A 23,883-nucleotide genomic window follows, 5' to 3' on the forward strand; every position below is an offset into this window, starting at 1 on the left:
ATTAAGCTCAGCTAGTAAACCTGATGAACTTTGTATCCTTAACACACACACACACACACACACACACCCATCATTAAGCTCAGCTAGTAAACCTGATGAACTTTGTATCCTTAACCCTATTTTGCCTCAAATATTCTAGATGTTACTCTTGATAAGGTCACTGGGTCAGCCAGAGAAGAAATGTATCTAAATAGAAAGATGAATTAGTGGTAGACAACACCAGTCATAAAATCGCCCTGAGAAGAAGAAATAGGATTGTGTCCTAACAAATACATACATATCAGGGTGGGCAAAAAGAGGAAGTAAGAAAACAAGACAAAGGAAGAGCCAGAATACATCTATCACCAAATTCTAGGTATTTAATAAACACAGATAGGATTTTAAAAAAGAATTAGGAGTTCCCGTCGTGGCTCAGTGGTTAACAAACCCGACTAGTATCTGTGAGGATGAGGGTTTGATGCCTGGCCTCTATCGGTGAGGTAAAGATCTGGCATTGCTGTGGCATAGGCTGGCAGCTCTAGCTCCCATTTACGATCCCTATCCTTGGAACTTCCATGTGCCACACCTGTGGCCCTAAACAGAACAAAACAGTAAATGTATAATAATGATTAGATTGAAAGGAAGTGAGAGGTGTGTGTTTGGGTGGGGTGGAATAGAGATGGAGATAGAAGTAATCAGGATTTATAGCTAATGAAAGAACTTTTTCGGAGTCCTTCTGTGGCACAGAAGGTTAAGGATCTGGCATCACTGCAGCAGTTTGGGTTACTGCTATGGTGCAGGTTCCATCCCTGGCCAGGGAACTTCCACATTCCACAGGTTTGGTTAAAAAAAAAAAAAAAACGAAACTTTCTTAGTGTCAACACTTCAGTGTGTGACATGTGGACACGTGCATATGTATTACACCTAATGTATAACAAAATGTACTGATACTTTGACCTCTTAAGTAGCTTTATCCTATTGTTAACGCCTGCTTATAAACATGTATCAGACAGAACACCTCAGAGAAAGAGAATCCTTGGACTGAGATGGACAAAATCAGAGTTTGTGTTCGAAAACGCCCTCTAGGCATGAGGGAAGTGCGTCGTGGAGAAATTAATATTATTACTATAGAAGACAAAGAAACTCTACTTGTTCATGAGAAGAAAGAAGCAGTTGACCTCACACAATATGTTCTGCAGGTATGATGCTTTCCTTCCATGTTTGGAACTAAAATTATCAAATGTCAATTTTTTGCTTTTTGTTTGAGTAGCAGTACAGATTCTAAAATTCACTTTCTGGTTTGGATGTTGGCATTCATTCCTGATGTGGCATCAGATTACATCATGGATAACCCCGAGCCTTCATTTTTTAAATGTATAGTGCCATAGGAGATATAAAAACATAGTTCCTCCATTCTTATGCAATAGAGTTGAATCATACATTTGCTTTACATGCTTTATATGAATTCAGCTATACATATACATCTAGAAAAGGGGGAATGAGGGAATAAAAAGAATTTAAATAATGAATTGGTAGTAGACAGGACCAGTCCCTGAGCATATGCCCCAGAGTGACTATGAAATGGTCACATAGCCGGTCTCTCACAGTGAACTTCTCGTTCTGCTAAGTGCAAGCCTGAAATCTAATGATGGAGGATATATTTTTCTCTTTTTTTCTTTTTTCTTTTTTTTAATAGCCACACTCAGGGAATGGAAGTTCCCAAGCTAGGCACTGAATCCCAGCTGCAGCTGCCATCTATGCCAGAGCTGCAGCAACACCAGATCCTTTAACCCACTGTGCCGGATTGGGGATGGAACCCACACCTTGGCAGCGACCCAGGCTACTGCAATCACATTCTTTTTTTTTTTACTTTTATAATGATTTTTATTTTTTCCATTATAGCTGGTTTACAGTGTTGTCAATTTTCTGCTGTACAGCAAAGTGACCCAGTCACACATACATGTATACATTCTTTTTTCTCACATTATCATGCTCTATCATAAACGACTAGATATAGTTCCCAGTGCTACACAGCAGGATCTCATTGCTTATCCATTCCAAAGGCAATAGTTTGCATCTATTAATCCCAAATTCCCAATCCGTCCCACTCCTCATTGGCAACCACAAGTCTGTTCTCCATGTCCCTGATTTTCTTTTCTGTGGAAAGGTTCATTTGGGCCATATATTAGATTCCAGATATAAGAGATGCCATATGGCATTTGTCTTTCTCTTTCTGACTTCCTTCACTCAGGATGAGGGTCTCTAGTTCCATCCATATTGCTGCAAATGGCATTATTTTGTTCTTTTTTATGGCTGAGTAGTATTCCATTGTATGTATATACCACATCTTCCTAATCCAGTCATCTGTCGATGGACATTTGGGTTGTTTCCTTGTCTTGGCTATTGTGAATAGAGCTGCAATGAACATGCAGGTGCATGTGTCTTTTTTAAGGGAAGTTTTGTCCAGATATATGCCTAAGAGTGGGATTGCTGGGTCATATGGTAGTTCTACGTATAGTTTTCTCAGGTACCTCCATACTGTTTTCCATAGTAGTTGTACCAGTTTACATTCCCACCAACAGTGCGGGAGGGTTCCCTTTTTCTCCACATCCTCTCCAGCATTTGTTATTTGTGGACTTACTAATGATGGCCATTCTGACTGGTGTGAGGTGGTATCTCATGGTAGTTTTGATTTGCATTTCTCTAATAATCAGGGATGTTGAACATTTCTTCATGTGCTTGTTGGCCATCTGTATATCTTCTTTGGAGAAATGTCTATTCAGGTCTTTTGCCCATTTTTCAATTGGGTTGTTGGCTTTTTTGGTGTTGAGTTGTATAAGTTATTTGTATATTTTAGAGATTAAGCCCTTGCCCGTTGCATCATTTGAAACTATTTTCTCCCATTCTTTAAGTTGTCTTTTTGGTTTTTTTATGGTTTCCATTGCTGTGCAAAAGAGTATCAGCTTGATTAGGTTCCATTGGTTTATTTTTGCTTTTATTTCTGTTGCCTTGGGAGACTGACCTGAGAAAACATTTGTAAAGTTGATGGCAGAGAATGTTTTGCCTATGTTCTCTTCGAAGAGTTTGATGGTGTCTTGTCTTACATTTAAGTCTTTCAGCCATTGTGAGTTTATTTTTGTGCATGGTGTGAGGGTATGTTCCAGTTTCATCAATTTACATGCAGCTGTCCAGTTTTCCCAAAAACATTTGCTGAAGAGACTCTTTCCTATTTTATATTCTTGCCTCCTTTGTTGAAGATTAATTGTCCATAGGTGTCTGGGTTTATTTCTGGGTTCTCTGTTCTATTCCATTGGTCTGCATGTCTGTTTTCATGCCAGTACCACACTGTCTTGATGACTGTGGCTTTGTAATATTGCCTGACGTCTGAGAGAGTTATGCCTCCTGCTTGGTTTTTGTTCCTCAGGATTTCTTTGGCAATTCTGGGTCTTTTGTGGTTCCATATAAATTTTTGGATTGTTTGTTCTAGTTCCGTAAAAAATGTCCTGGGTAACCTGATAGGGATGCAGTCACATTCCTAATCCACTGCAATGCAATGGGAACTCCCAGAGGATATATTTCTAAGCAGCAAGGCCCCACATTGCCAGCCAACTGCTTATTTTGATTCTCAATTATATTTGGACTTAGATTTAACTTGGTGGAAATTAGGGTCCTGAGCAGGCCATTTTGTACAAGGTAGATTGCAGTAAATATAATCCAGAGATATGATTTCTCATTGAACATATACAGGGTTAAATAAAGCACTAATAGCCCAAACACATTAAAAAATGTCCATTCTTGAAGGAGTTCCCGTCGTGGCGCAGTGGTTAACGAATCCAACTAGGAACAATGAGGTTGTGGGTTTGATTCCTGGCCTTGCTCAGTGGGTTGAGGATCCGGCGTTGCCGTGAGCTATGGTATAGGTTGCAGACGCGGCTCGGATCCCCTGTTGCTGTGGCTCTGGTGTAGGCCGGCGGCTGCAGCTCTGATTCGACCCCTAGCCTGGGAACCTCCATATGCCGCGGGAGTGGCCCCAGAAAAGGCAAAAAGACAAAAAAAAAAATGTTCATTCACTACCAGAATGCTTATGAGACCAAGGACAAAGCGTTTGATATTGAAAGGAATTTATTTTAAGCTGATGACTACTCTTGTGATAACTCCGTCAGTTTCTTAGAAAAACAGAAACCCACATGGATAGAAGAGAATCATAATTTAGGTATTCTTAAATTATGAAGCAATTGCGAATAATCTAAAATGGGATAATCCACTAGATGTTAAAATTTGGGAAGTCATACTTTCTCGTGCTCTTAATCTGCCTCCCTCAATGTTCTTATTATGTCCATTATATTCTCTCTCTTGCTTTCTTGCTTCAAAACCCAATGACTGGTGGAGAGAAAAAAAAAGCAGTCAGTAAACTAGTGTGCGAGCAGTTCACCTTAGTCAGCTGAGGTTTCACTCTACTGGAATAAATCCTTTAATGCTAAAGTCAAATTGTTAATACTCTCCCCTCTTTAAAATTTACATTGTTCTTCTTTTTCTTTGGTTACCAAAATTGGGTTTCACGGTAACGTTCAAAGCAATCCACAGAGTCTTTCTATGGGCACTAAATTACTAGGCCACTGTATAGCCAACCCAATCACTTTAACAGCCTTATCGACTGCTGATCAATTCACAATCTGTTAGGTCTAGGTGGGAAGTATTTATATTAAAGCTGGTCCAAATGACCAATTAGTTGTAAAGCTATCTAGTTCCATGGCAACTTAGAGCCATAGTAATAGCCCTATCCAATCACCATCTACCCAAGACTGCTGTAATGATGCTTCTGTCACAGTAATTCCCTCAAGGAAGCATCATCTTAGCTTTTGTACTTTTCCATTATCCCAAAACACAATAACCTTACTTCTTTGTCATTACCATTGGTCAATACTTATTGAATACCAATAGTTTCCGTAGCACTTTCTCCGCTGTTTGAACTTTGGACCTTTGCTCTCCTGGGTCAATGATTATAATGCCTATCAATGCTTATAATATATAACCGTTAGGAGGCCTTTTTTCTCCCCCTTTTTCTTTCTCAAGTAGAAAGAGGAAAAGGGAGGTTCATAGCAAACGTAGCAAGTCAATATTTATCCTGGATTCTTTGGGTTTTATTTTTAAACTTATTCAGGAGTTGAAACAGTAGGTTTATATGTCCTTTAAGTTTCCTATCCTTTCATAGTCTTTTGTTATTTAGTGTGTGTGATTGTACACATGTAGTGTGCAATCCTACTTATCATTAAATTTTATATCAACATAAGTGAAAAAACAAGGAAACAGGTCTGTATGTGTTTCATTCCAATTTCTTAAATAAAAAATATATATTTTAAAAAGATGGTACTGAAATATATCAAAAAGTCTACAGTGATAATCTCTGGGTAGTAAGATAATACAGGTAATTTTATTTTCTTAACTGTTATCCATGTTTAAAATTTTTGGTAATAAGCTGTTACTCTTAATAAAAAAAAGTGAAAACTTTTGAAGAGGATATATTTACCTATTTCAAAATCAAAAGCGTATGCAATGGGAGTTCCCACTATGGCTCTGCAGGTTAAGGATCTCATGCTGACTCTGAAGTGGCGTGCGTTCGATCCCCTGGCCCAGTAACTTCCATATGCCTTGGGTGCACCAAAAAGAAAAGAAAAAGAAGGAGTTCCCATCGTGGCGCAGCAGAAACAAATCTGACTAGGAACCATGAGGTTGTGGGTTCGATCCCTGGTCTCGCTCATTGGGTTAAGTATCTGGTGTTGCTGTGAGCTGTGGTGTAGGTCACAGACTCGCCTCAGATCCTGTATTGCTGTGGCTGTGGTGTAGGCTGGCAGCTGTAGCTCCGATTCAAACCCTAGTCTGGGAACCTTCATATGCCATGGGTGTGGCCCTAAAAAGCAAAAATAAAAAAAAAAAATAAAGGAAAAGGAAGGTATACAATGAAGAGTGTCTCTAATCCCATTTACTTCTTGAAAACAACCATTATTACTGTTCTAGGTGTATCTTTCCAGAGATATTCTATAAGTACACTTATAATCTGAAAAAAACTTATTTAAAAAAATAAACTATGCAGGAGTTCCCGTCGTGGCTCAGCGGTTAATGAACCCGACTAGTATCCATGAGGATGTGGGTTTGATCCCTGGCCTCCATCAGTGGGTTAAGGGTCCAGCTTTGCAGTGAGCTGTGGGTGTAGATTGCAGACGCAGCTCGGATCCTGAGTTGCTGTGGCTCTGGCATAGGATGGTGGCTACAGCTCCGATTAGACCCCTAGCCTGGGAACCTCCATATGCCACGGGTTCAGCCCTAGAAAATAAATAAATACATAAATAAATAAACTATGCAGGCGCTCCCACTGTGTCACAATAGGATCATCAGAGTCTTGAGAACTCTGGGACATGGGTTCAATCCCTGCTCTGGCACGGTGGGTTAAGGCTCCATCTTTGCTCCAGCTGCAGCTTAGGTCATGACTGTGACTTGGATCCCATCCCTGGCCCAGGAGCTCCATATGCCTAGGGGCTGCCAAATATGATAAAAAATTTAAAAGATGAACTATGCAACTCTGATCACATCAAGGCTAAAGTGAATTTTATTTTATTTTATTTTGTCTTTTTGCCTTTTCTAGGGCCGCTTCCCGAGGCATATGGCGGTTCCCAGGCTAGGGGTCCCATCAGAGCTGAAGCTTCCTGCCTTCGCCAGAGCCACAGCAACGCAGGATCCGAGCCACATCTGCAACCTACACCACAGCTCACGGCAACGCCGGATCGTTAACCCACTGAGCAAGGGCAGGGATGGAACCCGCAACCTCATGGTTCCTAGTTGGATTCGTTAACCACTGTGCCACAACGGGAACTCCGTGAATTTTAATCCAACCTCACGACAAAGTATAAGCAAATGAAGGTATCTGTGATGCAAAGGACTTTGTGAATTATAATGATAACCTTGCATTTTCACATATCTTTCATGAAAGATACTTATACTAGTACTGGAAAAATCAATACTTAAATCCTCTTGGAAGGAAAGATACTAATTCCTTTAAATTAGTAAGTGCTTTCAAAGATGTTTATTAAAGAGCATTTATAGAAGGAGGAGAATAGCTATGTACTCAGTGAAATAAAAGAAAAACAAAAATGTATTCCCACATTTACTTCTATTCATTTTTTTCATATTTTGCTGAGAAATGAGGAAATGCTTTTGACCTCATACTTAACTATAAAAACCTTAGTGATATTTGAGCAAAGGATGGATTTGTCTCCTTGCTTATAGACCAGTTATGAGTTAGATGTAAATCATGACCGTTAAAGTCAGATTTTCAAAATATATTTTACTCTTTATTATTGCCATTTTCAAGCTTAATCAAAAGTGTAATGAACCTCCATGTACCTATCACCCAACTTCAACAGTTGCAAACATTTTACTGTTTTTAATCAATCACATTTTGCAGAGCACTGAAAGTTCACAGATTTCTTGGTCATGCTGAACAGGTTCATTTTTTTCTTACCTCCCAACTTTTGGAGATTTTTTTCCTTTTCTTTTTCTTTTCTTTTCTTTTTTTTTTTTTGTCTTTTTGCCTTTTCTAGGGCTGCTCCCCCAGCATATGGAGGTTCCCAGGCTAGGGGTCGAATCGGAGCTGTAGCCACTGGCCTATGCCACAGCCACAGCAACATGGGATCTGTATCTTCGACCTACACCACAGCTCACGGCAAAGCCGGATCCTTAACCCACTGAGCAAGGCCAGGGATTGAACCCAAAACCCCATGGTTCCTAGTCGGAGTCGTTAACCACTGTGCCACGACGGGAACTCCTGGAGATTTTTTTCTAATTGATGATTTTGAGTTTGTGGCCCAGTTTTTTCTTAGATGACTTATCTAATTTCCATTCTAATGTAATGTAATGGTACATGAAACAGACTCCAACTTGGGTAAAAATGACCCAAAAAAGTTGACTCCAGTCTGCATATAAATTTTTTTCTTGGGTTCCCCTCATGGCACAGCAGAAACGAATCTGACTAGGAACCATGAGGTTTCAGGTTCGATCACTGGCCTTGCTCAGTGGGTTAAGGACCTGGCATTGCCGTGAGCTGTGGTGTAGGTCTCAGATGCGGCTCGGATCTGGCATTGCTGTGGCTGTGGTGTAGACCAGCAGCTGTAGCTCAGATTAGACATCTAGCCTGGGAACTTTCATATGCCACAGGTGTGGCCCTAGAAAAGACAGGAAAAAAAATTTTTTTTTCTTAACTGACTATTTAGAGCAGACCCAAAAGGTAGCAAAAGAGGGGGCCACCTCTCTCATTCATTATGTGTAGACTGCCATTTTGATGCTGCAGTCAGGCTGGAAATTATTAGGATTTCTTACTCAGATATAGTCTGGCTTCCAACATGGTTTATGCAAATAATTATGGCTTGCCAGATCCAATTTAATGGGGTCTCCTGTCTTTCCTCTTTCTGATTACCATGGTTTTTTCATTTGGGAGTCATCTTGGACTCCTTTCTCTTCCCAGCTGTCCACATCTGGTCAGTTGCCCAATTTTTCATGCATCCACTTTCTTTTTGTTTCCACTGTCACTGTCTAATTTAGACCCTTCTTAACCTCACCACCGAATCACGAGTGTTCCTGTTCCCAGTCCATTCACAGTATGAAACCAGATTAATCTAATAAAATGGCTCAGATCGTCCCTCTCTTTTGAAAAGTTTTTTTTTATTGTTTTTTCATTCTTATTGAATTAAATATTATAAGCATTCCACCCCCTCCCTCATGGCTGGTGTCCCAAGACCCCTGTAACAGATCCTAACTCATTATTCTAACCTTCTCTTTAACTGTTCTAGCTACCAAGCTCCTATGTTCCAAACACATTGAATCTTGCATGTTCCCTAAGCATTCTTTGTGCTTTCCTGCTTTGATTCTTTGCTCATGTTTTCCCTATGCCCAGAATACCTTTCCTGCCTCGGTCTCTACCTCATAAATTTCTCTTCTTTCCCCATGGCCCATTGTTAGTACAGTCTTTTTTATAATGTCTTCCCTATTTAGAGGGATTATGTTTTTCTTTTGAATTCTGTGTGTATTTTATCTCTCAAGTTTTATTCTACCTTATAGTCATTTGTCTACTTCTCCAGGTTAACATCTTAGGTTGTGGAGTAGGGTATATTGTAGGGTAATATCTGTATCTTTGGGCCCCTCAAAAGTGCCTGCTGCATATACATGCTACCAGCTAAGGAGTAAATACTTATGGAGTTATAATTGAAGCTCTGTAACCTATGGAATGAAGATCTTCTAGAATTCCACACCACCTCCCCATATTTCAGATACTCTGGCCCTAGATGAGGCTATGAGGATAATCTTCATAGGATTGAGTTCCTCTCCTAGGACTGAGGAGCTTTGGCTCACTGTTATACTCATCAATTTACTTCCCTTGAGAACAGAAATTGTGTGGCTTCGTTTCTGTCTACAGAGATCTCAAATAAAAGAAGGCCCTGTCATTTGACAGTTAATGAATGTTTATTTATCTCTAAGTTTGTCGTGGACATTTATTGTTAGTTAAAAATGTAATGGGGTCTTTATGTATTAACTGGAATAGTGGTGGAAAAAAATCCAGAAAGTATCTCTTTATAAAAAAATCAAATTTCTTTTTCAGCATGTTTTTTATTTTGATGAAGTCTTTGGTGAGGCGTGCACCAATCGAGATGTGTACATGAAGACTACTCACCCCCTCATTCAGCATATTTTCAATGGGTATGATAGAAATTATTCACTTTTTATTTTCTATTTTCCATAAAAATATTTCTTTATAAATATCCCCTACACTTTTCACTTACTTTGAATTAAACATGAAATTGTGTTTTGACCTAACAAATTTTTTTTTTTAGGGCCACAGGTGTGGCATATGGAGGTTCCCAGGCTATCCGTCCAGTTGGAGCTACAGCTGCAGTCTACACCACAGCCACAGCAATGCCAGATCTGAGCCACGTCTGCGACCTACGTCACAGCTCATGGCAATGCTGGAATCCTTAACCCACTGAGTGCGGCCAGGGATCAAACCCTCCTCCTGATGGAACCTAATCGGTTTCATATCTACTGATCCACAATGGGAACTCCTTGACCTAACAAATTTAAATTAGACGCTCTTCTGGAAAATTCATTGTCTCTGTAGGATTCACAAAGCATTTAGAAATGTATGGCAAAATCTCCTTTTATACTGATGATGTTGATTCTCTGTGCTTAGTGGGAGAATATAAGCTGTCAACAATATTATTTCATCAGAGTCCTCAGAATAAGAAGGTTTAAGGGGTTATAGTTAGTTTGAACTTTTAATAATAGGAATTACCTGTCTGGCTATAGTTTCATTAATTTTTTTTCATTGGAGTAGAATAGACAAGTGACTGTCACTCACTTTTCATAGATGTAATTTTTTAATTTTAAAATAATTATTCATAGGAATTCCCATTTTGGTTCAGCAGGTTAAGAATCAAGCTTGGTGTCTGTGAGGATGTGGGTTCAATCCCTGGCCTCACTCAGTGGGTTAAGGATCCAGGCTTGCTGCAAGCTGCATTAGTGGTAGATGAAAATCAGATCTGGCATTGCTGTGGCTGCAGTTTAGGGATCTGATTCAACCCCTAGCCTGGGAACTTCCATATGCCAAGGTGCAGCCATTAAAATAAAATAAAATAATTATTCACACTTAAAAAACACCAAATGGGACAGAGCAGGTACTACGGCCTCTGTTGTATGTTTAAAATGTAGTCAGATACAAGTAGAAAACGCCAAACAACCTGCTAGAGTTGCTGATTTCAGAGTATTTTTACTTTTTAAAAATTTTTAAGTACTGTTTCATTCTTTTTATTTTAATTCACTGAATTTTATTACATTTATAGTTGTACAACGATCATCACAACCCAATTTTTTTTTGCTTTTTTTTTTTGGTCTTTCTTTTGTCTTTTCTAGGGCTGCACCTGTGGCATATGGAGGTTCCCAGGCTGGGGGTCTAATCGGAGCTGTAGCCACCAGCCTACACCAGAGGCACAGCAACTCAGGATCTGAGCTGAGTCTGCAACCTACACCACATCTCAGGGCAATGCCAGATCCTTAACCCACTGAGCAAGACCAGGGATCAAACCCGTAAGCTCATGGTTCCTAGTCAGATTTGTTAACCACTGAGCCATGATGGGAACTCCTATTTTTTTTTTTTTTTTTGCTTTTTAGGGCTGCACCTGTGGCATATGGAGGTTCCCAGGCTGGGGGTCTAATCGGAGCTGTAGCCACCAGCCTACACCAGAGGCACAGCAACTCAGGATCTGAGCTGAGTCTGCAACCTACACCACATCTCAGGGCAATGCCAGATCCTTAACCCACTGAGCAAGACCAGGGATCAAACCCGTAAGCTCATGGTTCCTAGTCAGATTTGTTAACCACTGAGCCATGATGGGAACTCCTATTTTTTTTTTTTTTTTGCTTTTTAGGGCTGCACCTGTGGCATATGGAGGTTCCCAGGCTAGGGGTCAAATTAGAGCTGTAGCTGCTGGCCTATGCCACAGCCAAAGCAACGTAGGCATCTGAGCCTTATCTGCCACCTACACCGCAGCTCACAGCAATGTCGGATCCTCAACCCACTGAGCAAGGCCAGGGATCAAACCTGCATCCTCATGAATGCTAGTCAGATTCATTAACTGCTGAGCCACAGCAGGAACTCCACTTTTATTTTTAAAAATAACTTTTGTGGAAGTTCCCTTGTGGCACAGCAGGTTAAGAATCTGGCGTTGCCACAACTGTGGTGCAGGCCACAGCTGCAGCACAAGCTCAGTCCCTGGCTCAGGAGTTTCCACATGCCACAGGTGCGGCCAAAAAAAAATAATAACTTTTGTATCTTAAAAAAAATTGAGATGTAATTTACATACATTAAGATGCACATGGAGTTCCCATCGTGGCTCAGCTGTTAGCAAACCTTACTAGCATCCATGAGGACGAGAGTTCGATCCCTGGCCTTGCTCAATGGCTTAAGGATCTGGTGTTGCAGTGAGCTGTGGTGTAGGTTGCAGACACGGATCAGATCCCGTGTTGCTGTGGTTGTGATATAGGCCAGCAGCTACAGCTCTGATTCAGCCCCAAGCCTGGGAACCTCCATATGCCATGGGTACAGACCTAAAAAGACCAAAGGCAAAAAAAAAAGAAAAAAGAAAAAAGATGCAGAGATCTTAATAAATATTCAGGTTTGATGAGTTTTGATGGTTGTGTATATCCAAGTAACCAATACCTAGAACAAGATTATAGAATGTTTCCATTATCCCAGAAAGTTCTCATTCACTTTTTAGTTAATCCTGCCTCCCACCTTCACCCCCAGGTCTTCTATAACCAATGACTTGCTTTCTGTCACTTCAGTTTTGCCTGTTCTAGAATGTCATAAAAATGGAGTCTTTCAAATATATATTTTATGCCTGGCTTCTTTTGCTTAGGATAATTTTTTTTTTTTGTCTTTTTAGGGCCACACTTGTGGCATATGGAAGTTCCCAGGCTAAGGGTCGAATCAGAGCTGTAGCTGCTGACCTGCACCACAGCCATAGCAACGCTAGATCAACCCTCGTCTGCTTCCTGCACCAGAGCTTCCTACACCTGCAAGGCCAGATCGGTAACCCACTGAGCGAGGCCAGGGATCAAACCTGCATCCTCATGGATACTAGTCGGGTTCATTACTGCTCAGCCACAATGGGAACTCTCAACATAATGATTTTGATATTAATGCATGTTATTGCATGTATCTATAAATTTTATTGCCAAATAATACTCTCTTCTGTGAATATACCACAATTTGTTTATCCATTTTCTTGTTGATGGACATTTGGGTTGTTTCCAATTTGGGAGTATTATGAGTAAAGCTCTATGAACATTTTTATACAAGTCTTTTTTATAGACATGCTTTAATTTACCTTGAATAAAAACCTAGAAATGGAATTGCCGGACCATAGGATAGGTACATGTTTATAAAAAAGTGGCAGTTTTCCAGAGTTCCCATCATGGCTCAGTGGTTAACAAATCCGATTAGGAACCATGAAGTTGCAGGTTCGATCCCTGGCCTTGTTCAGTGGGTTAAGAATCCGGTGTTGCCATGAGCTCTGGTGTAGGTCCCAGATGCAGCTCGGATCCCGAATTGCTGTGGCTGTGGCATAGGCCGGCACCTACAGCTCTGATTAGACCCCTAGCCTGGGAACCTCCATATGCCGCAGGTGTGGCCCTAAAAAGACAAAAAAAAAATAAAAAATAAAAATAAAAAGTGTCAGTTTTCCATGCATTATTTTCTATTCCCAGTAGCAATGTATGAGAATTACAGCTCTCCATCCTCACCATATTTGATATTGTTGGTCATTTTTTTTGGCTGCACACACGGCATGTGTAAGTTCAGCAGCAGGATCAAAGTCAGCAGTAACCTGAGCCACAGCAATGACAACACCCAGTCTCTAACCTCTAGGCCACCATGAAACTCTCTAGTCTTTTTTATTTTAGCCAACTTAATGGGTATGGAACTGTATCTCATTGTGGGTTGGTGTTTTTTTTTTAATTTTATTTATTTTTTATGTGTTTATTTTTTTATGACTGCACTCTTGGCATATAGAAATTCCTGGGCCACAGGTTGAGTCTGAGCTGTAGCTGCTACCTATACCACAGCTGTAACAATGCTGGGTCCTTTAACCCACTGGGCTGGGGATTGAACCCATGCCTCTATAGTGACCTGAGCCACAGTAGTTGGGTTTGTTTTTTTTTTTTTGTCTTTTTGTCTTTTTGCCTTTTCTTGGGCCACTCCCTTGGCATATGGAGGTTCCCAGGCTAGGGGTCCAATCAGAGCTATAGCTGCTGGCCTAAGCCAGAGCCACAGCAACATCAGATCCAAGACACTTTTGCGACCTACACCACAGCTCACAGCAACATCAGATCCTTAACCCACTGAGCGAGGCCAGGGATCGAACCCACAACCTCATAGTTCCTAGTCTGATTTGTTTTCACTGCAGCACGACAGGAACTCCTGTGATTATTATTTTAATAAGTGGGCTAAGGAGTTCCTGTTGTGGCTCAGGGGTAATGAACCTGACTAGTATCCATGAGGCTGCAGATTCGATCCCTGGCCTCGCTCAGTGGGTTAAGCATCTGGCGTTGCCATGAGCTGTGGTGTAGGTTGCAAACATGGCTCAGAACCTGGTGTTGCTGTGGCTGTGGTATAGGTCGGCAGCTGTAGCTCCAATTCAACCCCTAGCCTGGGAACTTCCATATGCTGCGGTGAGGCCCTAAAAAGAAAAAAATAATAAGAATAGTAAATGGGCTAAAAAAGTGAAATCTCTTTCAGATTCAGTGTCTTATGAAGCAATTTTAGGGAGTGCTTTTTCTAAAATAAGTTAGGATTTGAATGTTTTTAAATTACCAATTTAAAAAAGTTGTAAGGTGAAATTATTTGGTAAGTTCCGTAAAGAGTAATAAGAAATTCCTTCATCTGTTGTTTTTTAAAAAAGCTCATCACTAAAATAGAAGATAAGGTAGACATTATTGCGACCTACACCACAGCTCATGGCAATGTCAGATCCTTAACCCACTGAGCGAGACTAGGGATTGAACCCACATCCTCATGGATCCTAGTCGGGATCATTAATTGTTGCACCACCACAAGAACTCCTTTTTCTTTTTTTTTTTTTTAGATCCTTTCTCTGTAGTCATCTCTCTGTCCACCTCCAACCTCTTCCTTACATAGATAGTCCATACATAGATTTTTCTTGCTGCAAGTAGCTACTTTCATCATTAATCCAATGGGATTTCTGTTCGAGTCTCCAGTAGCTACTTACTATATAACATTATGTTCACTCTCTACTTAGTTCTACATAGGACATAGGACCCCACAATACTCAGGTAATCTTGGCCTCACTTCCTCCCAAAACATGCTAAGATTGTCAGGTTGGTCTCCCAACTCTCCTGTCTACATCTTATTCTGCAGTTTTTCACACTCACACAGTTTGTATGCACATGCACATATCCACATGCAAGGATAATGACTCTCACTTAGAATCATAGGACATCAAAGCTAGAAGGGGGGAGTTCCCGTCGTGGCAGAGTGGAAACGAATCCGACTAGGAACCATGAGGTTGTGGATTTGATCACTGGCCTTGTTCAGTGGGTTAAGCATCTGGCGTTACCGTGAGCTGTGGTGTAGGTCGCAGACACGGTTCGGATCCCGTGTTGCTATGGCTGTGGTGTAGACTAGCAGCTGTAGCTCCGATTTGACCCCTAGCCTGGGAACCTCCATATTTTGAGGGTGGGGCACTAAAAAGACAAAGTGAAAAAAAAGAAAGAGCTAGAAGGGATCTTAGAAATCAAGTAACCTAGTAATTTATTGATGGAAGTGAAAACTGAGACCCTAAGAGCTCTTTCCTGAGTCCTTCTCCAAATATTTTGCTTAAATTGATTTTACCTGCATCCAAACTTCCTAATAGTCATATGAGTAGTCACCACCATCCTATTTATCACATGGTCTTCTACTATCTACTGTATTTAATTATCTGCTACTTATTTCACCAAATTTATCTTTCAGGATTAACACAATTTTTTTTTCATTAGGGTCATCTAAAGCACCTTACATGAGGTCTTTGTTTCCTTATCTTCTAGAGTTATCATAAAAAATTCCTATAAGAAAACTCGTGTACTATTTTGAGAATTCTTTTCCTCTTCTTGTATTTTTATTTATTTTTATTTTTTATTTTTCGTCACGCCCAGGGCATGCAGAAGTTCCTGGGCCAAGGATTGAATCCATGCCATAGCCGTGCCCTGAGCCACTGCAGTGACAGTGCAGGAACCTTAACCCTCTACGCTTCTCCTTCTCATGTTTTTATAATGTAAAACCCTCTTCTTCTTAAAAGACTGTATGTCTTATAGTTGAATTTTGTCAAGGATTCTTCTTTTCTTTTCTTTTTTTTTTTTTAGGGCCGTACCTGCGGCATGTGGAGGTTCCAAGACTAGGGGTCCAATCAGAGCTTAGCTGCTGGCCTAACACAGCCACGGCAATTCGGGATCTGAGCTGCCTCTGCTACCTACACCACAGCTCATGGCAACACCAGATCTTTAACCCACTGAGCGAGGCCAGGGATCAAACCTGCATCCTCATGGATACTAGTCGGGTTGGTTAATTGCTGAGCCATGACAGAAACTCCCAAGGATTCCTTTTCTACCTGACTTTTGTCATTAAAAAATATGCGTGTGGGAGTTCCTGCTGTGGCATAAAGAGATCAGCAGTGTCTTTGGAGTGACAAGACGCAGGTTCAATCCCCAGCACAGCGGGTTAAGGACCTGGCATCGCCACAGCTGCAGCATAGGTCACAGCTGTGGCTTGTATTTGATCCCTGGCCTGGGAACTCCGTATGTTGTGGGGTGGCCAAAAAATTAAAAATTAAAAAAATATTTTTAAAAATGTGTGTATTAGCATTTATCTTACTAATTAAAAGTAAATACAAATGATTCTTCCCCCAGAGGCAATGCCACTTGCTTTGCATACGGACAGACAGGTGCTGGAAAGACCTACACCATGATAGGAACTCATCAGAACCCAGGACTGTATGCTCTGGCTGCCAAAGATATCTTCCGACAACTGGAAGTGTCCCAGCCAAGAAGGCACCTCTTTGTGTGGATCAGCTTCTATGAAATCTACTGTGGACAGCTTTATGACCTCCTAAACAGAAGAAAAAGGTATTGGATATGAATGGGAAGCTATAAATCTGTTCTTTATTGTTTTAAGCCAGCGTCCCACTGAATCATGGGATTTAATGAGAGGCCTTGGTACATTAATGCCCTTTTGTGAAATGAGAGTCTCCTGAATCAGATGCATATTTTTTTGAACTGTCAATTCAACTAGACAAAAATGTAAATTAGCCTTCCGTTATTATTTTTTTAAGTGATCAATGTCCTAATGTTCGTCAAAAACTATATCCCTTTTATTTTGGTCTATGAAAAAGGTCATAATTTCAGGAAGTCAGGAAACCAACATGTACTTAAATCCCTTCCCATTCCTTTGACCTATTATTATACTGGAAGAACTATAAATAATGTTTCCCACTTTCTCTTGTGCTTCCTCCCAATAATCTTAGGGGGAACTTAATGATAGTTTTTTGAAATGAGTAAAAAGAAAAGAAGATGTTTTCTCCACATTGGACTTTTAACCCTTATAAAGCTTAAACGATTGCCCTCGCAATATAATGCAGTATGTTCGAAACGTATCTATTCAGTAACTGATTTTAGTTGTGTTTGTCTGGCATAAACTTTTGTTTAGGTTGAAACAGATGATTTTAACTGAATAGAAGCTATCAACTGACTGGGAGAATAGGGAGGGAAGAGAGGGAAGAGAGTAAGCGAAAGAATAAAAGCTATGATGACAGAATTAACCAGACCTGAGACAGGTTAGGTGCAGCCATACCAGGAGGAGAGGAGTGAGTTGAGGCTGAGTATGGGCAAGTTGTGGAAACAAAGTCAGTGAAAGAGACTCGCCCCCAGCAAAGGTATCCAAGCCCCTACAGAGCTGTCCAAAAGGTGAAGAGCAAGTCCCATATGCTCCAGAAAAGCACTGGAGTGGGGAATAGGCGTGGAGGAGTAGCTTCAGTTCAGTAAGGAGAGCACAGTAGGGTGGCCCCCATCATAGGCACAGAGTAGCATACTTAGAAAGGTCACTGAGGTGGGCTTAGGCATGCCACCATCCTGTGGGGTATTTCAACAAAAAGTAGTTGAACTCTCCTTTGAGGAGTTTTCTGGTAGCTCAGTGGGTTAAGGATCCAGCATTGTCACTGCTGTGGCATGGGTTTGATCCCTGGCTGGGGAACTTCCACATGCCATGGACCAGGCCAAAAAAGGATAAAACGAAAAAGGCACCTTCATTTTAGAGATCATGCAGGTGTTGGGGGTTTAGTCTTGACACAACTGCCAAATAAAGGAGGGTGCTACTCTGGGGTTGCTTTGGAGAAGACTTGCTTTTCTTTTCTACACTCTCTGTGTCAGTTTGAAGCATCAAGTTAGCTCCATCACAGCTTCTCTTTCAAGCTCCAACACCTTTATTAGGAGCCCTCTCCAGTCAGAATGGCCACTTCCTTTCAAGAACAATTGGCATGAATATAAAAGCCACTGTGTGCTATGCAGTGTGTGTGTGTGTGTGTGTGTGTACATGTGTGTGGTTTGTTTCTTTGTGTGAAGGGACTGTGACTGCAGTTCTTTAATGAATGACCTGATATACTGCCCTGTATTTTTGCATTCTTTAATTGTAGCCACGGGGATGGGAATATCCTAACTACTGGGTTTGAAGCTTCTTCAGAGCTCACTAGGGGAAAACCCACACTTATTCTGCAAGTGTCTTGAGCTGTGGGATTTGGGGGTTGGTTTTTTTTTAATGTCTCTGGTTAACTGGTTAATATCTCCTTATTCCTACCTTTCTGAGATTTCTGAAATGTCCTCCTCCACTGATGGCATTCTTTCTTGTCTTGTTTTTTGGTATTTGGTTTGTTTTTTTTTTTTTTCTTGGGCTGCGCCTGTGGCATGTGGAAGTTCCCAGGCCAAAGATGGACAGGAGCCACAGCAGCAACAACCCCGGGCCATTGCAGTGACAGTGCAGGATACTTAACCTTCTGCACCACAAGGGAATTCCCACCTTTTCTTATTAATTTAGAGCTGTTATGACTTACCCTGTTGTTTTTGAAATAAAATGTATTTTCTATAAATGGGGCTTCAACAAAGGTATATAGAAGTGTATATGGTCAGCCCACCTCTTAAACTAGAAACCAGAGTTTAAAGACCTTAAAATTAACTCTTTCAAGTAGAGGATAAGTTATCTTTATACCTTTGCAGAAAAAGTGATACTTCTTACTTATATGACTTAAAAATAACAGCAGCACTGGAGTTCCCGCTGTGGTGCAATGGGATGGGCAGCATCTCTGCAGCACCAGGGCACAGATTTGATACCCTGCCCAGCACAGTGGGTTTAGAGGATCCGAAGTTGCTCCTCTCTGATCCCTGGCCGGGGAAGTCCATATACTGCAGGGGAGCCAAAAAACAAACAAACAAACAAACAAAAAAAACCCACAGCAGTACATTTTAGGCTGTTCATGAGGAGCTTTTCTGGGGTGAGTTCAGGGTACAGGGCCTGGGAAATATGTTCAGGAGTGATGAGAGGGCTCTGAAAGCTAGATCCCTCTTTTATTCCAGAAGCCCAGCTGTTCCAATAGAGTTGTCTTCTGAGAGGTCATGGGCACTGATGAGGCAGTTTCCTATCCTTTGTAAACATTTGGAAACTTGGGGTGAGAAAAAAAAGTTTTTGAGAAAATGATTTCTATTTTTGGCTATGAAGTGAAATTCCATTATTATCTTTAATCAGTATCTTATTCAGGGAGAAAATAATGTTAGATGCTGATAGATTCAGTATAGTCCCATTGGTGGATTTGGCTGTTCATTACCTGACACGCAGCCCTGAGGCTTTCACTTGTAGCATCAGCTCTTCCTTGCTCCCTTAGAAGATGTTTCAGGACTCCTTAAGTTGCAAGCTGTAAAATAAAACCCCAATTTTACTGACTCAAGCATTTAGGGAAGTCATTCACTCATATAACTCGAAAACCTGGACAGTTAGGCCTTAGGGTCTTTTTAGTCTAGCAGTTGAATGTTATAAAGACCTAGTTTCTTTGCATCTCTCTGCTCTACCTTCTATGGTGTTGGCTTCATTCCAAAACTGTCTCTTGAGGATGCAAGAGGACTGCCACTGTTCCTAGGGCCCCATGCTTTCACTTCCAGAGAGAAAAAGAGAGCACCTCCCCTCTGCCAGGCACTTAACAACCAGAGACTGGGACTTTATTTTGATTGGACCAGCAGAGATCCCATACACATTCCTAAACCAATCACTGTAGCCAGGAATACAGCCTTGGCAGAGGCCTCAGTCTGTTCATTGTAGCCAAAGATGCCGACTTGTTTACAAGCAAAAACAACTCCTGAAGCCTGGGGCTGAAGTCAGCAGGTGTAGGGGTGGGCCAGGAGAATGCTCATCCATCCCACCCAGACAGCAACACTGCTGCTTACTGGGGGTGCCTACTGTTGGAGCTCTGCCATACCAACTGTGTTCTTGCATCTACAGGCTCTTTGCAAGAGAAGATAGCAAGCATGTGGTACAGATAGTGGGACTGCGAGAACTTCAGGTGGATAGTGTGGAGCTTCTCTTACAGGTAATTCTTTCTCTTTTACTACCTCACCACAGCAGCCTAATTACAAGGTAAGACTTTGTTTTTCAGATTTAGGCAAGGGGTAATGACAAACACACCATTCCACATTTATAAGGTATGGATCATCCTCTGAGAGGAAGGCTCCTTTCTCTACAAAGTTGTTGTCTCAAGGCCTTGATAGTGGGAGACAGGGCATGTGGGAGAACCTAATGCATGAGAAATACTTTGGGGTCAATTTCAAAGGCTGCTAATGTGTATTTTTATGGTAGTGGTCTCTGGTAAAGGCTTCTGGAGAGAAATACTCTTTTTTAAAAATATTTATTTATTTGTTGCTTTTTATGGCTGCACATGTGACATATGGAGGTTCCCAGGCTAGGAGTCGAATCGAAGCTGCAGCTGCTGGCCTATACCCACAGCCATAGCAACACCAGATCTGAGCCATGTTTGCCATCTACACCACAGCTCATGGCAACGCCAGATTCCCAACTCACTGAGCAAGGCCAGGGATCAAACCCTCAACCTCATAGTTCCTAGTAGGACTTGTTTTTACTGCGCTACAGCAGGAACTCCCAAATATTATTTTAAATAAAAATTTTAATAGGTAATATTTTCACATGGATTCAAAATTCAAAAAGCCCAGTGAAAATATTCGTTCCATTCTCTTTTCCTGAGGCAACTAATTTATGTTGTAGTTTTTTGTGTATCCTTCCAAGGGCGTTTTAAAATCTTTTTCATGTTCAACCCTTTAAAATATACAATTTAGTGATTTTTTTTTTTTAGTATTTTCAAAAAGCTGTACAGGAGTTCCTGTTGTGGCTCAGCAGGTTAAGAACTTGACTAGTATCCAGGAGGATATGGGTTCGATCCCTGGCCTCACTCAGTGAGTAAAGGATCTGGCATTGCTGCAAGCTGCAGCTTGGATCCAGTTTTGCTATGACTGTGGCGTAGGCCTCAGCTGCAGCTCCAGTTCGACCCCTTGCCCAGGAACTTCCATATGCCGTGGGTGCGACCATAATAAAAAACAAAACAAAATGAAACAAAAAAAACCTGTATAGTCATCACCGCTATCTAATTCCAGAATATTTTATCACACCAAAATGAAACCCTGTACTATTAGCAGTTATTCCTCATTTTCCAGCCTCTGGAGCCTGACAGCCACTAATTTCTAATTCCATGGATTTACCTATTCTGGCCATATCATATAAATGTAATCACACAATGTACAACCTTTGTCTCTGGCTTCTTTCACTTAGAGAAATGTTTTCAGTCTTCAGTCATCTTGTTGAATGCATCAGTACTTCATTCCTTTTTATGGCTGAATAATATTCTATTGTATGGTGTCAGTATTTTATTCATCCATCAGTTGATGGACATGTGGGTTGTTGGAATCTTTTGGCTATTATGAATGATGCTGCTACAAACATTCATGTGCAGGTTTTGTGTGGACATATGTTTTCAGTTTTCTTGAGTATATGCTTAGGAGTGGAGTTGCTGAGTCATACTTTTTGAGGAACTGCCAAACTGTGTTCCAAAGTGGCCGCACCATTTTACATTCCCACCAGCAATGTATGAAAGTGGGTATTATTTTAAAAGCTCCCAAAGTGATTCTAACATGTAGCCATCATAGTCCTTCTAGTATATCCAACAAGCCTGGCTAGACTCAAAGTGAGAAGGCTGGAAAGACAGGCTACATACTTAACAATAGCCACCTTCACAATGGCTTCAGAGTATATACCTCCAGGGACTTGGGTGTATGAAATGGTGGGGTGGGAGTTCCTGTTGTGACTCAGTGGGTTAAGAACTCGACTAGTATCCATGAAAATGTGGGTTTGATCCTTGGCCTTGCTCAGTGGGTTAAGGACCCAGCGTTGCTGTGAGCTATAGAGTAGTCGCCAGTGTGGCTTGGATCTGGCATTGCTGTAGCTGTGCATAGGCCTGCAGCTGCAGCTCCAGTTCAACCTTTACCCTGGGAACTTCCATATGCTGCAAGTGCGGCCCTAAAAATACAAAAAAAAAAAAAGAAAGAAAGAAATGCAAAAAGAAAAATGGTGAGGTGGCCCACCATTGATGGGTATCTTTCTAATAGCTTTTTTTTTCCTGGAACAAATAGGTAAATTTCATTTAAGAGCTGGGACTTTGTATTTGTGTGATTATCTGAGTCCTGGGATTCCCACACAAAAGTGTGTGGGACAGGCCCACTGGGCAAAAAAAAAAAAAAAGTGTGTGGGACAGGGAGTTCCCTGGTGGCCTAGTGCTTAAGGATCCAGTGTGGTCACTGTTATGGTGTGGGTTTGATTCCTGGCCCGGGAACTTCAACATGCTATGGGCACAGGCACGGCCAGAGCCCCCAAAAAGGTGTAGAACATGTTGAAGGGGCTTCCCTGAGACTCTTGCCCATTCTTAACCTGCCTAGCGCTCCTTCCACTGTGGAGTCCTAAGGACATTGTTTCTCATACACCTCTTCCCTGCAGTCCTCGTGCCTCCACCTCCCCTAGCCATTCCTTCACTGGCTGGGAGTTTCAGGAGAGTTGGTCCTCGTGATGCTGTTGTCCCTGGAAGTTAGAACATTTGAATGGGAAAGGATCAAACACTAAAAAGAAGTCCCTTTTCCTTGGCTTTAAGTCTAACTGTATTATTGAGTGCCCTGGTGTCAAATCACTCTCACCCTGGAAGAGCTGATGGTACTGCTCTATCTTAGGTGTGTTTTCTAAGAAAAACACAAAGAAGTTTCTTGTTAGTCATCACATTACTGACATTGATACCCTCAGTCTGTGATACATATGAGGTTGTACAAGATGGAAGCCAGGTGAGATCAGGGTGGAAAGTTGATATAAATTATGGATGTCTGACATGGTTACCCTCATAAACATTTATTGGCTTGAAACAAGAGGACTTGCTAACTCAGGTGTCAGTATTCGTGCTCACTTAGGTATCACCCCGTGTGTTTGCTCAAGTTCACCTTCAGGTGTCATCCTCATGTGTGTCACCATCACAGATCACCCTCAGGCTTGCTCAGGCATGGCCACCTGTTGTCTGCCCACACAGACTGACAGCTTCATTTTCACAGGACTGTCCTTCCTCCAGGTGTATTTTATTACTGGTCTTAGCAGTGTGGGTACCAGGATTTTCCTGACTTTATAGAGGACTCCATGACTTATCCAGATTCAGAATCAAGATTTTGTCTGTCAGGCAAATGATTGGCATTTTTTCTTTTTTAAGGGCCACAGGTGCAGCATATGGAGGTTCCCAGGCTAAGGGTTTGAATTGGAGCTGCAGCTGCCGGCCTACACCACAGCCACAGCAATGCCACATCTGAGCCACATCTGTGACCTACACCACAACTCACGGCAGCACCGGATCCTTAATCCACTGAGCGAGGTCAGGAATTGAACCCTCATCCTCATGGATACTAGTCAGGTTCGTTTCCACTGCACCACAACAGGAACTCCAACAGGCATTTTTTTCAGTCGTAGGGATTTTTCAGGTTTTTAAGTCATTCCTGCAGACATTTCACATACTGACTGGTATCCATTCCCAAACTTGAAATAAATCTGTTTCTTGCTGTATCATTGCCTTGGTTGTTATTGGTAGCAGAGGCCCACAGAGCAGGAGATTCCCCTAGATGAGCCTTAGTTGTGTGCTGGCGATAGAGTCTCAGTCTATGCACAGTGCTTATCCTGCTGAAGTG

The 23,883-nt window shown here is 41.4% G+C and overlaps 1 protein-coding gene across 2 annotated transcripts in view; it reads left to right on the forward strand.

The window, feature by feature from the left end:
- KIF24 (kinesin family member 24) overlaps positions 1-23,883 on the forward strand; it is a 79,733-nt gene that overhangs the window by 39,742 nt on the left and 16,108 nt on the right. For both annotated transcript variants that reach the window (XM_047754470.1, XM_047754471.1), the window contains exons 3-6: positions 989-1,178; positions 9,626-9,723; positions 16,483-16,698; positions 20,111-20,198. In XM_047754470.1, coding sequence (XP_047610426.1) covers positions 989-1,178; positions 9,626-9,723; positions 16,483-16,698; positions 20,111-20,198 — 592 coding nt within the window. The remainder of the gene's footprint in view (positions 1-988; positions 1,179-9,625; positions 9,724-16,482; positions 16,699-20,110; positions 20,199-23,883) is intronic.

This window comes from Phacochoerus africanus, chromosome 12 (assembly GCF_016906955.1).
Source record: "Phacochoerus africanus isolate WHEZ1 chromosome 12, ROS_Pafr_v1, whole genome shotgun sequence".
Taxonomy (NCBI): Eukaryota; Metazoa; Chordata; class Mammalia; order Artiodactyla; family Suidae; genus Phacochoerus; species Phacochoerus africanus.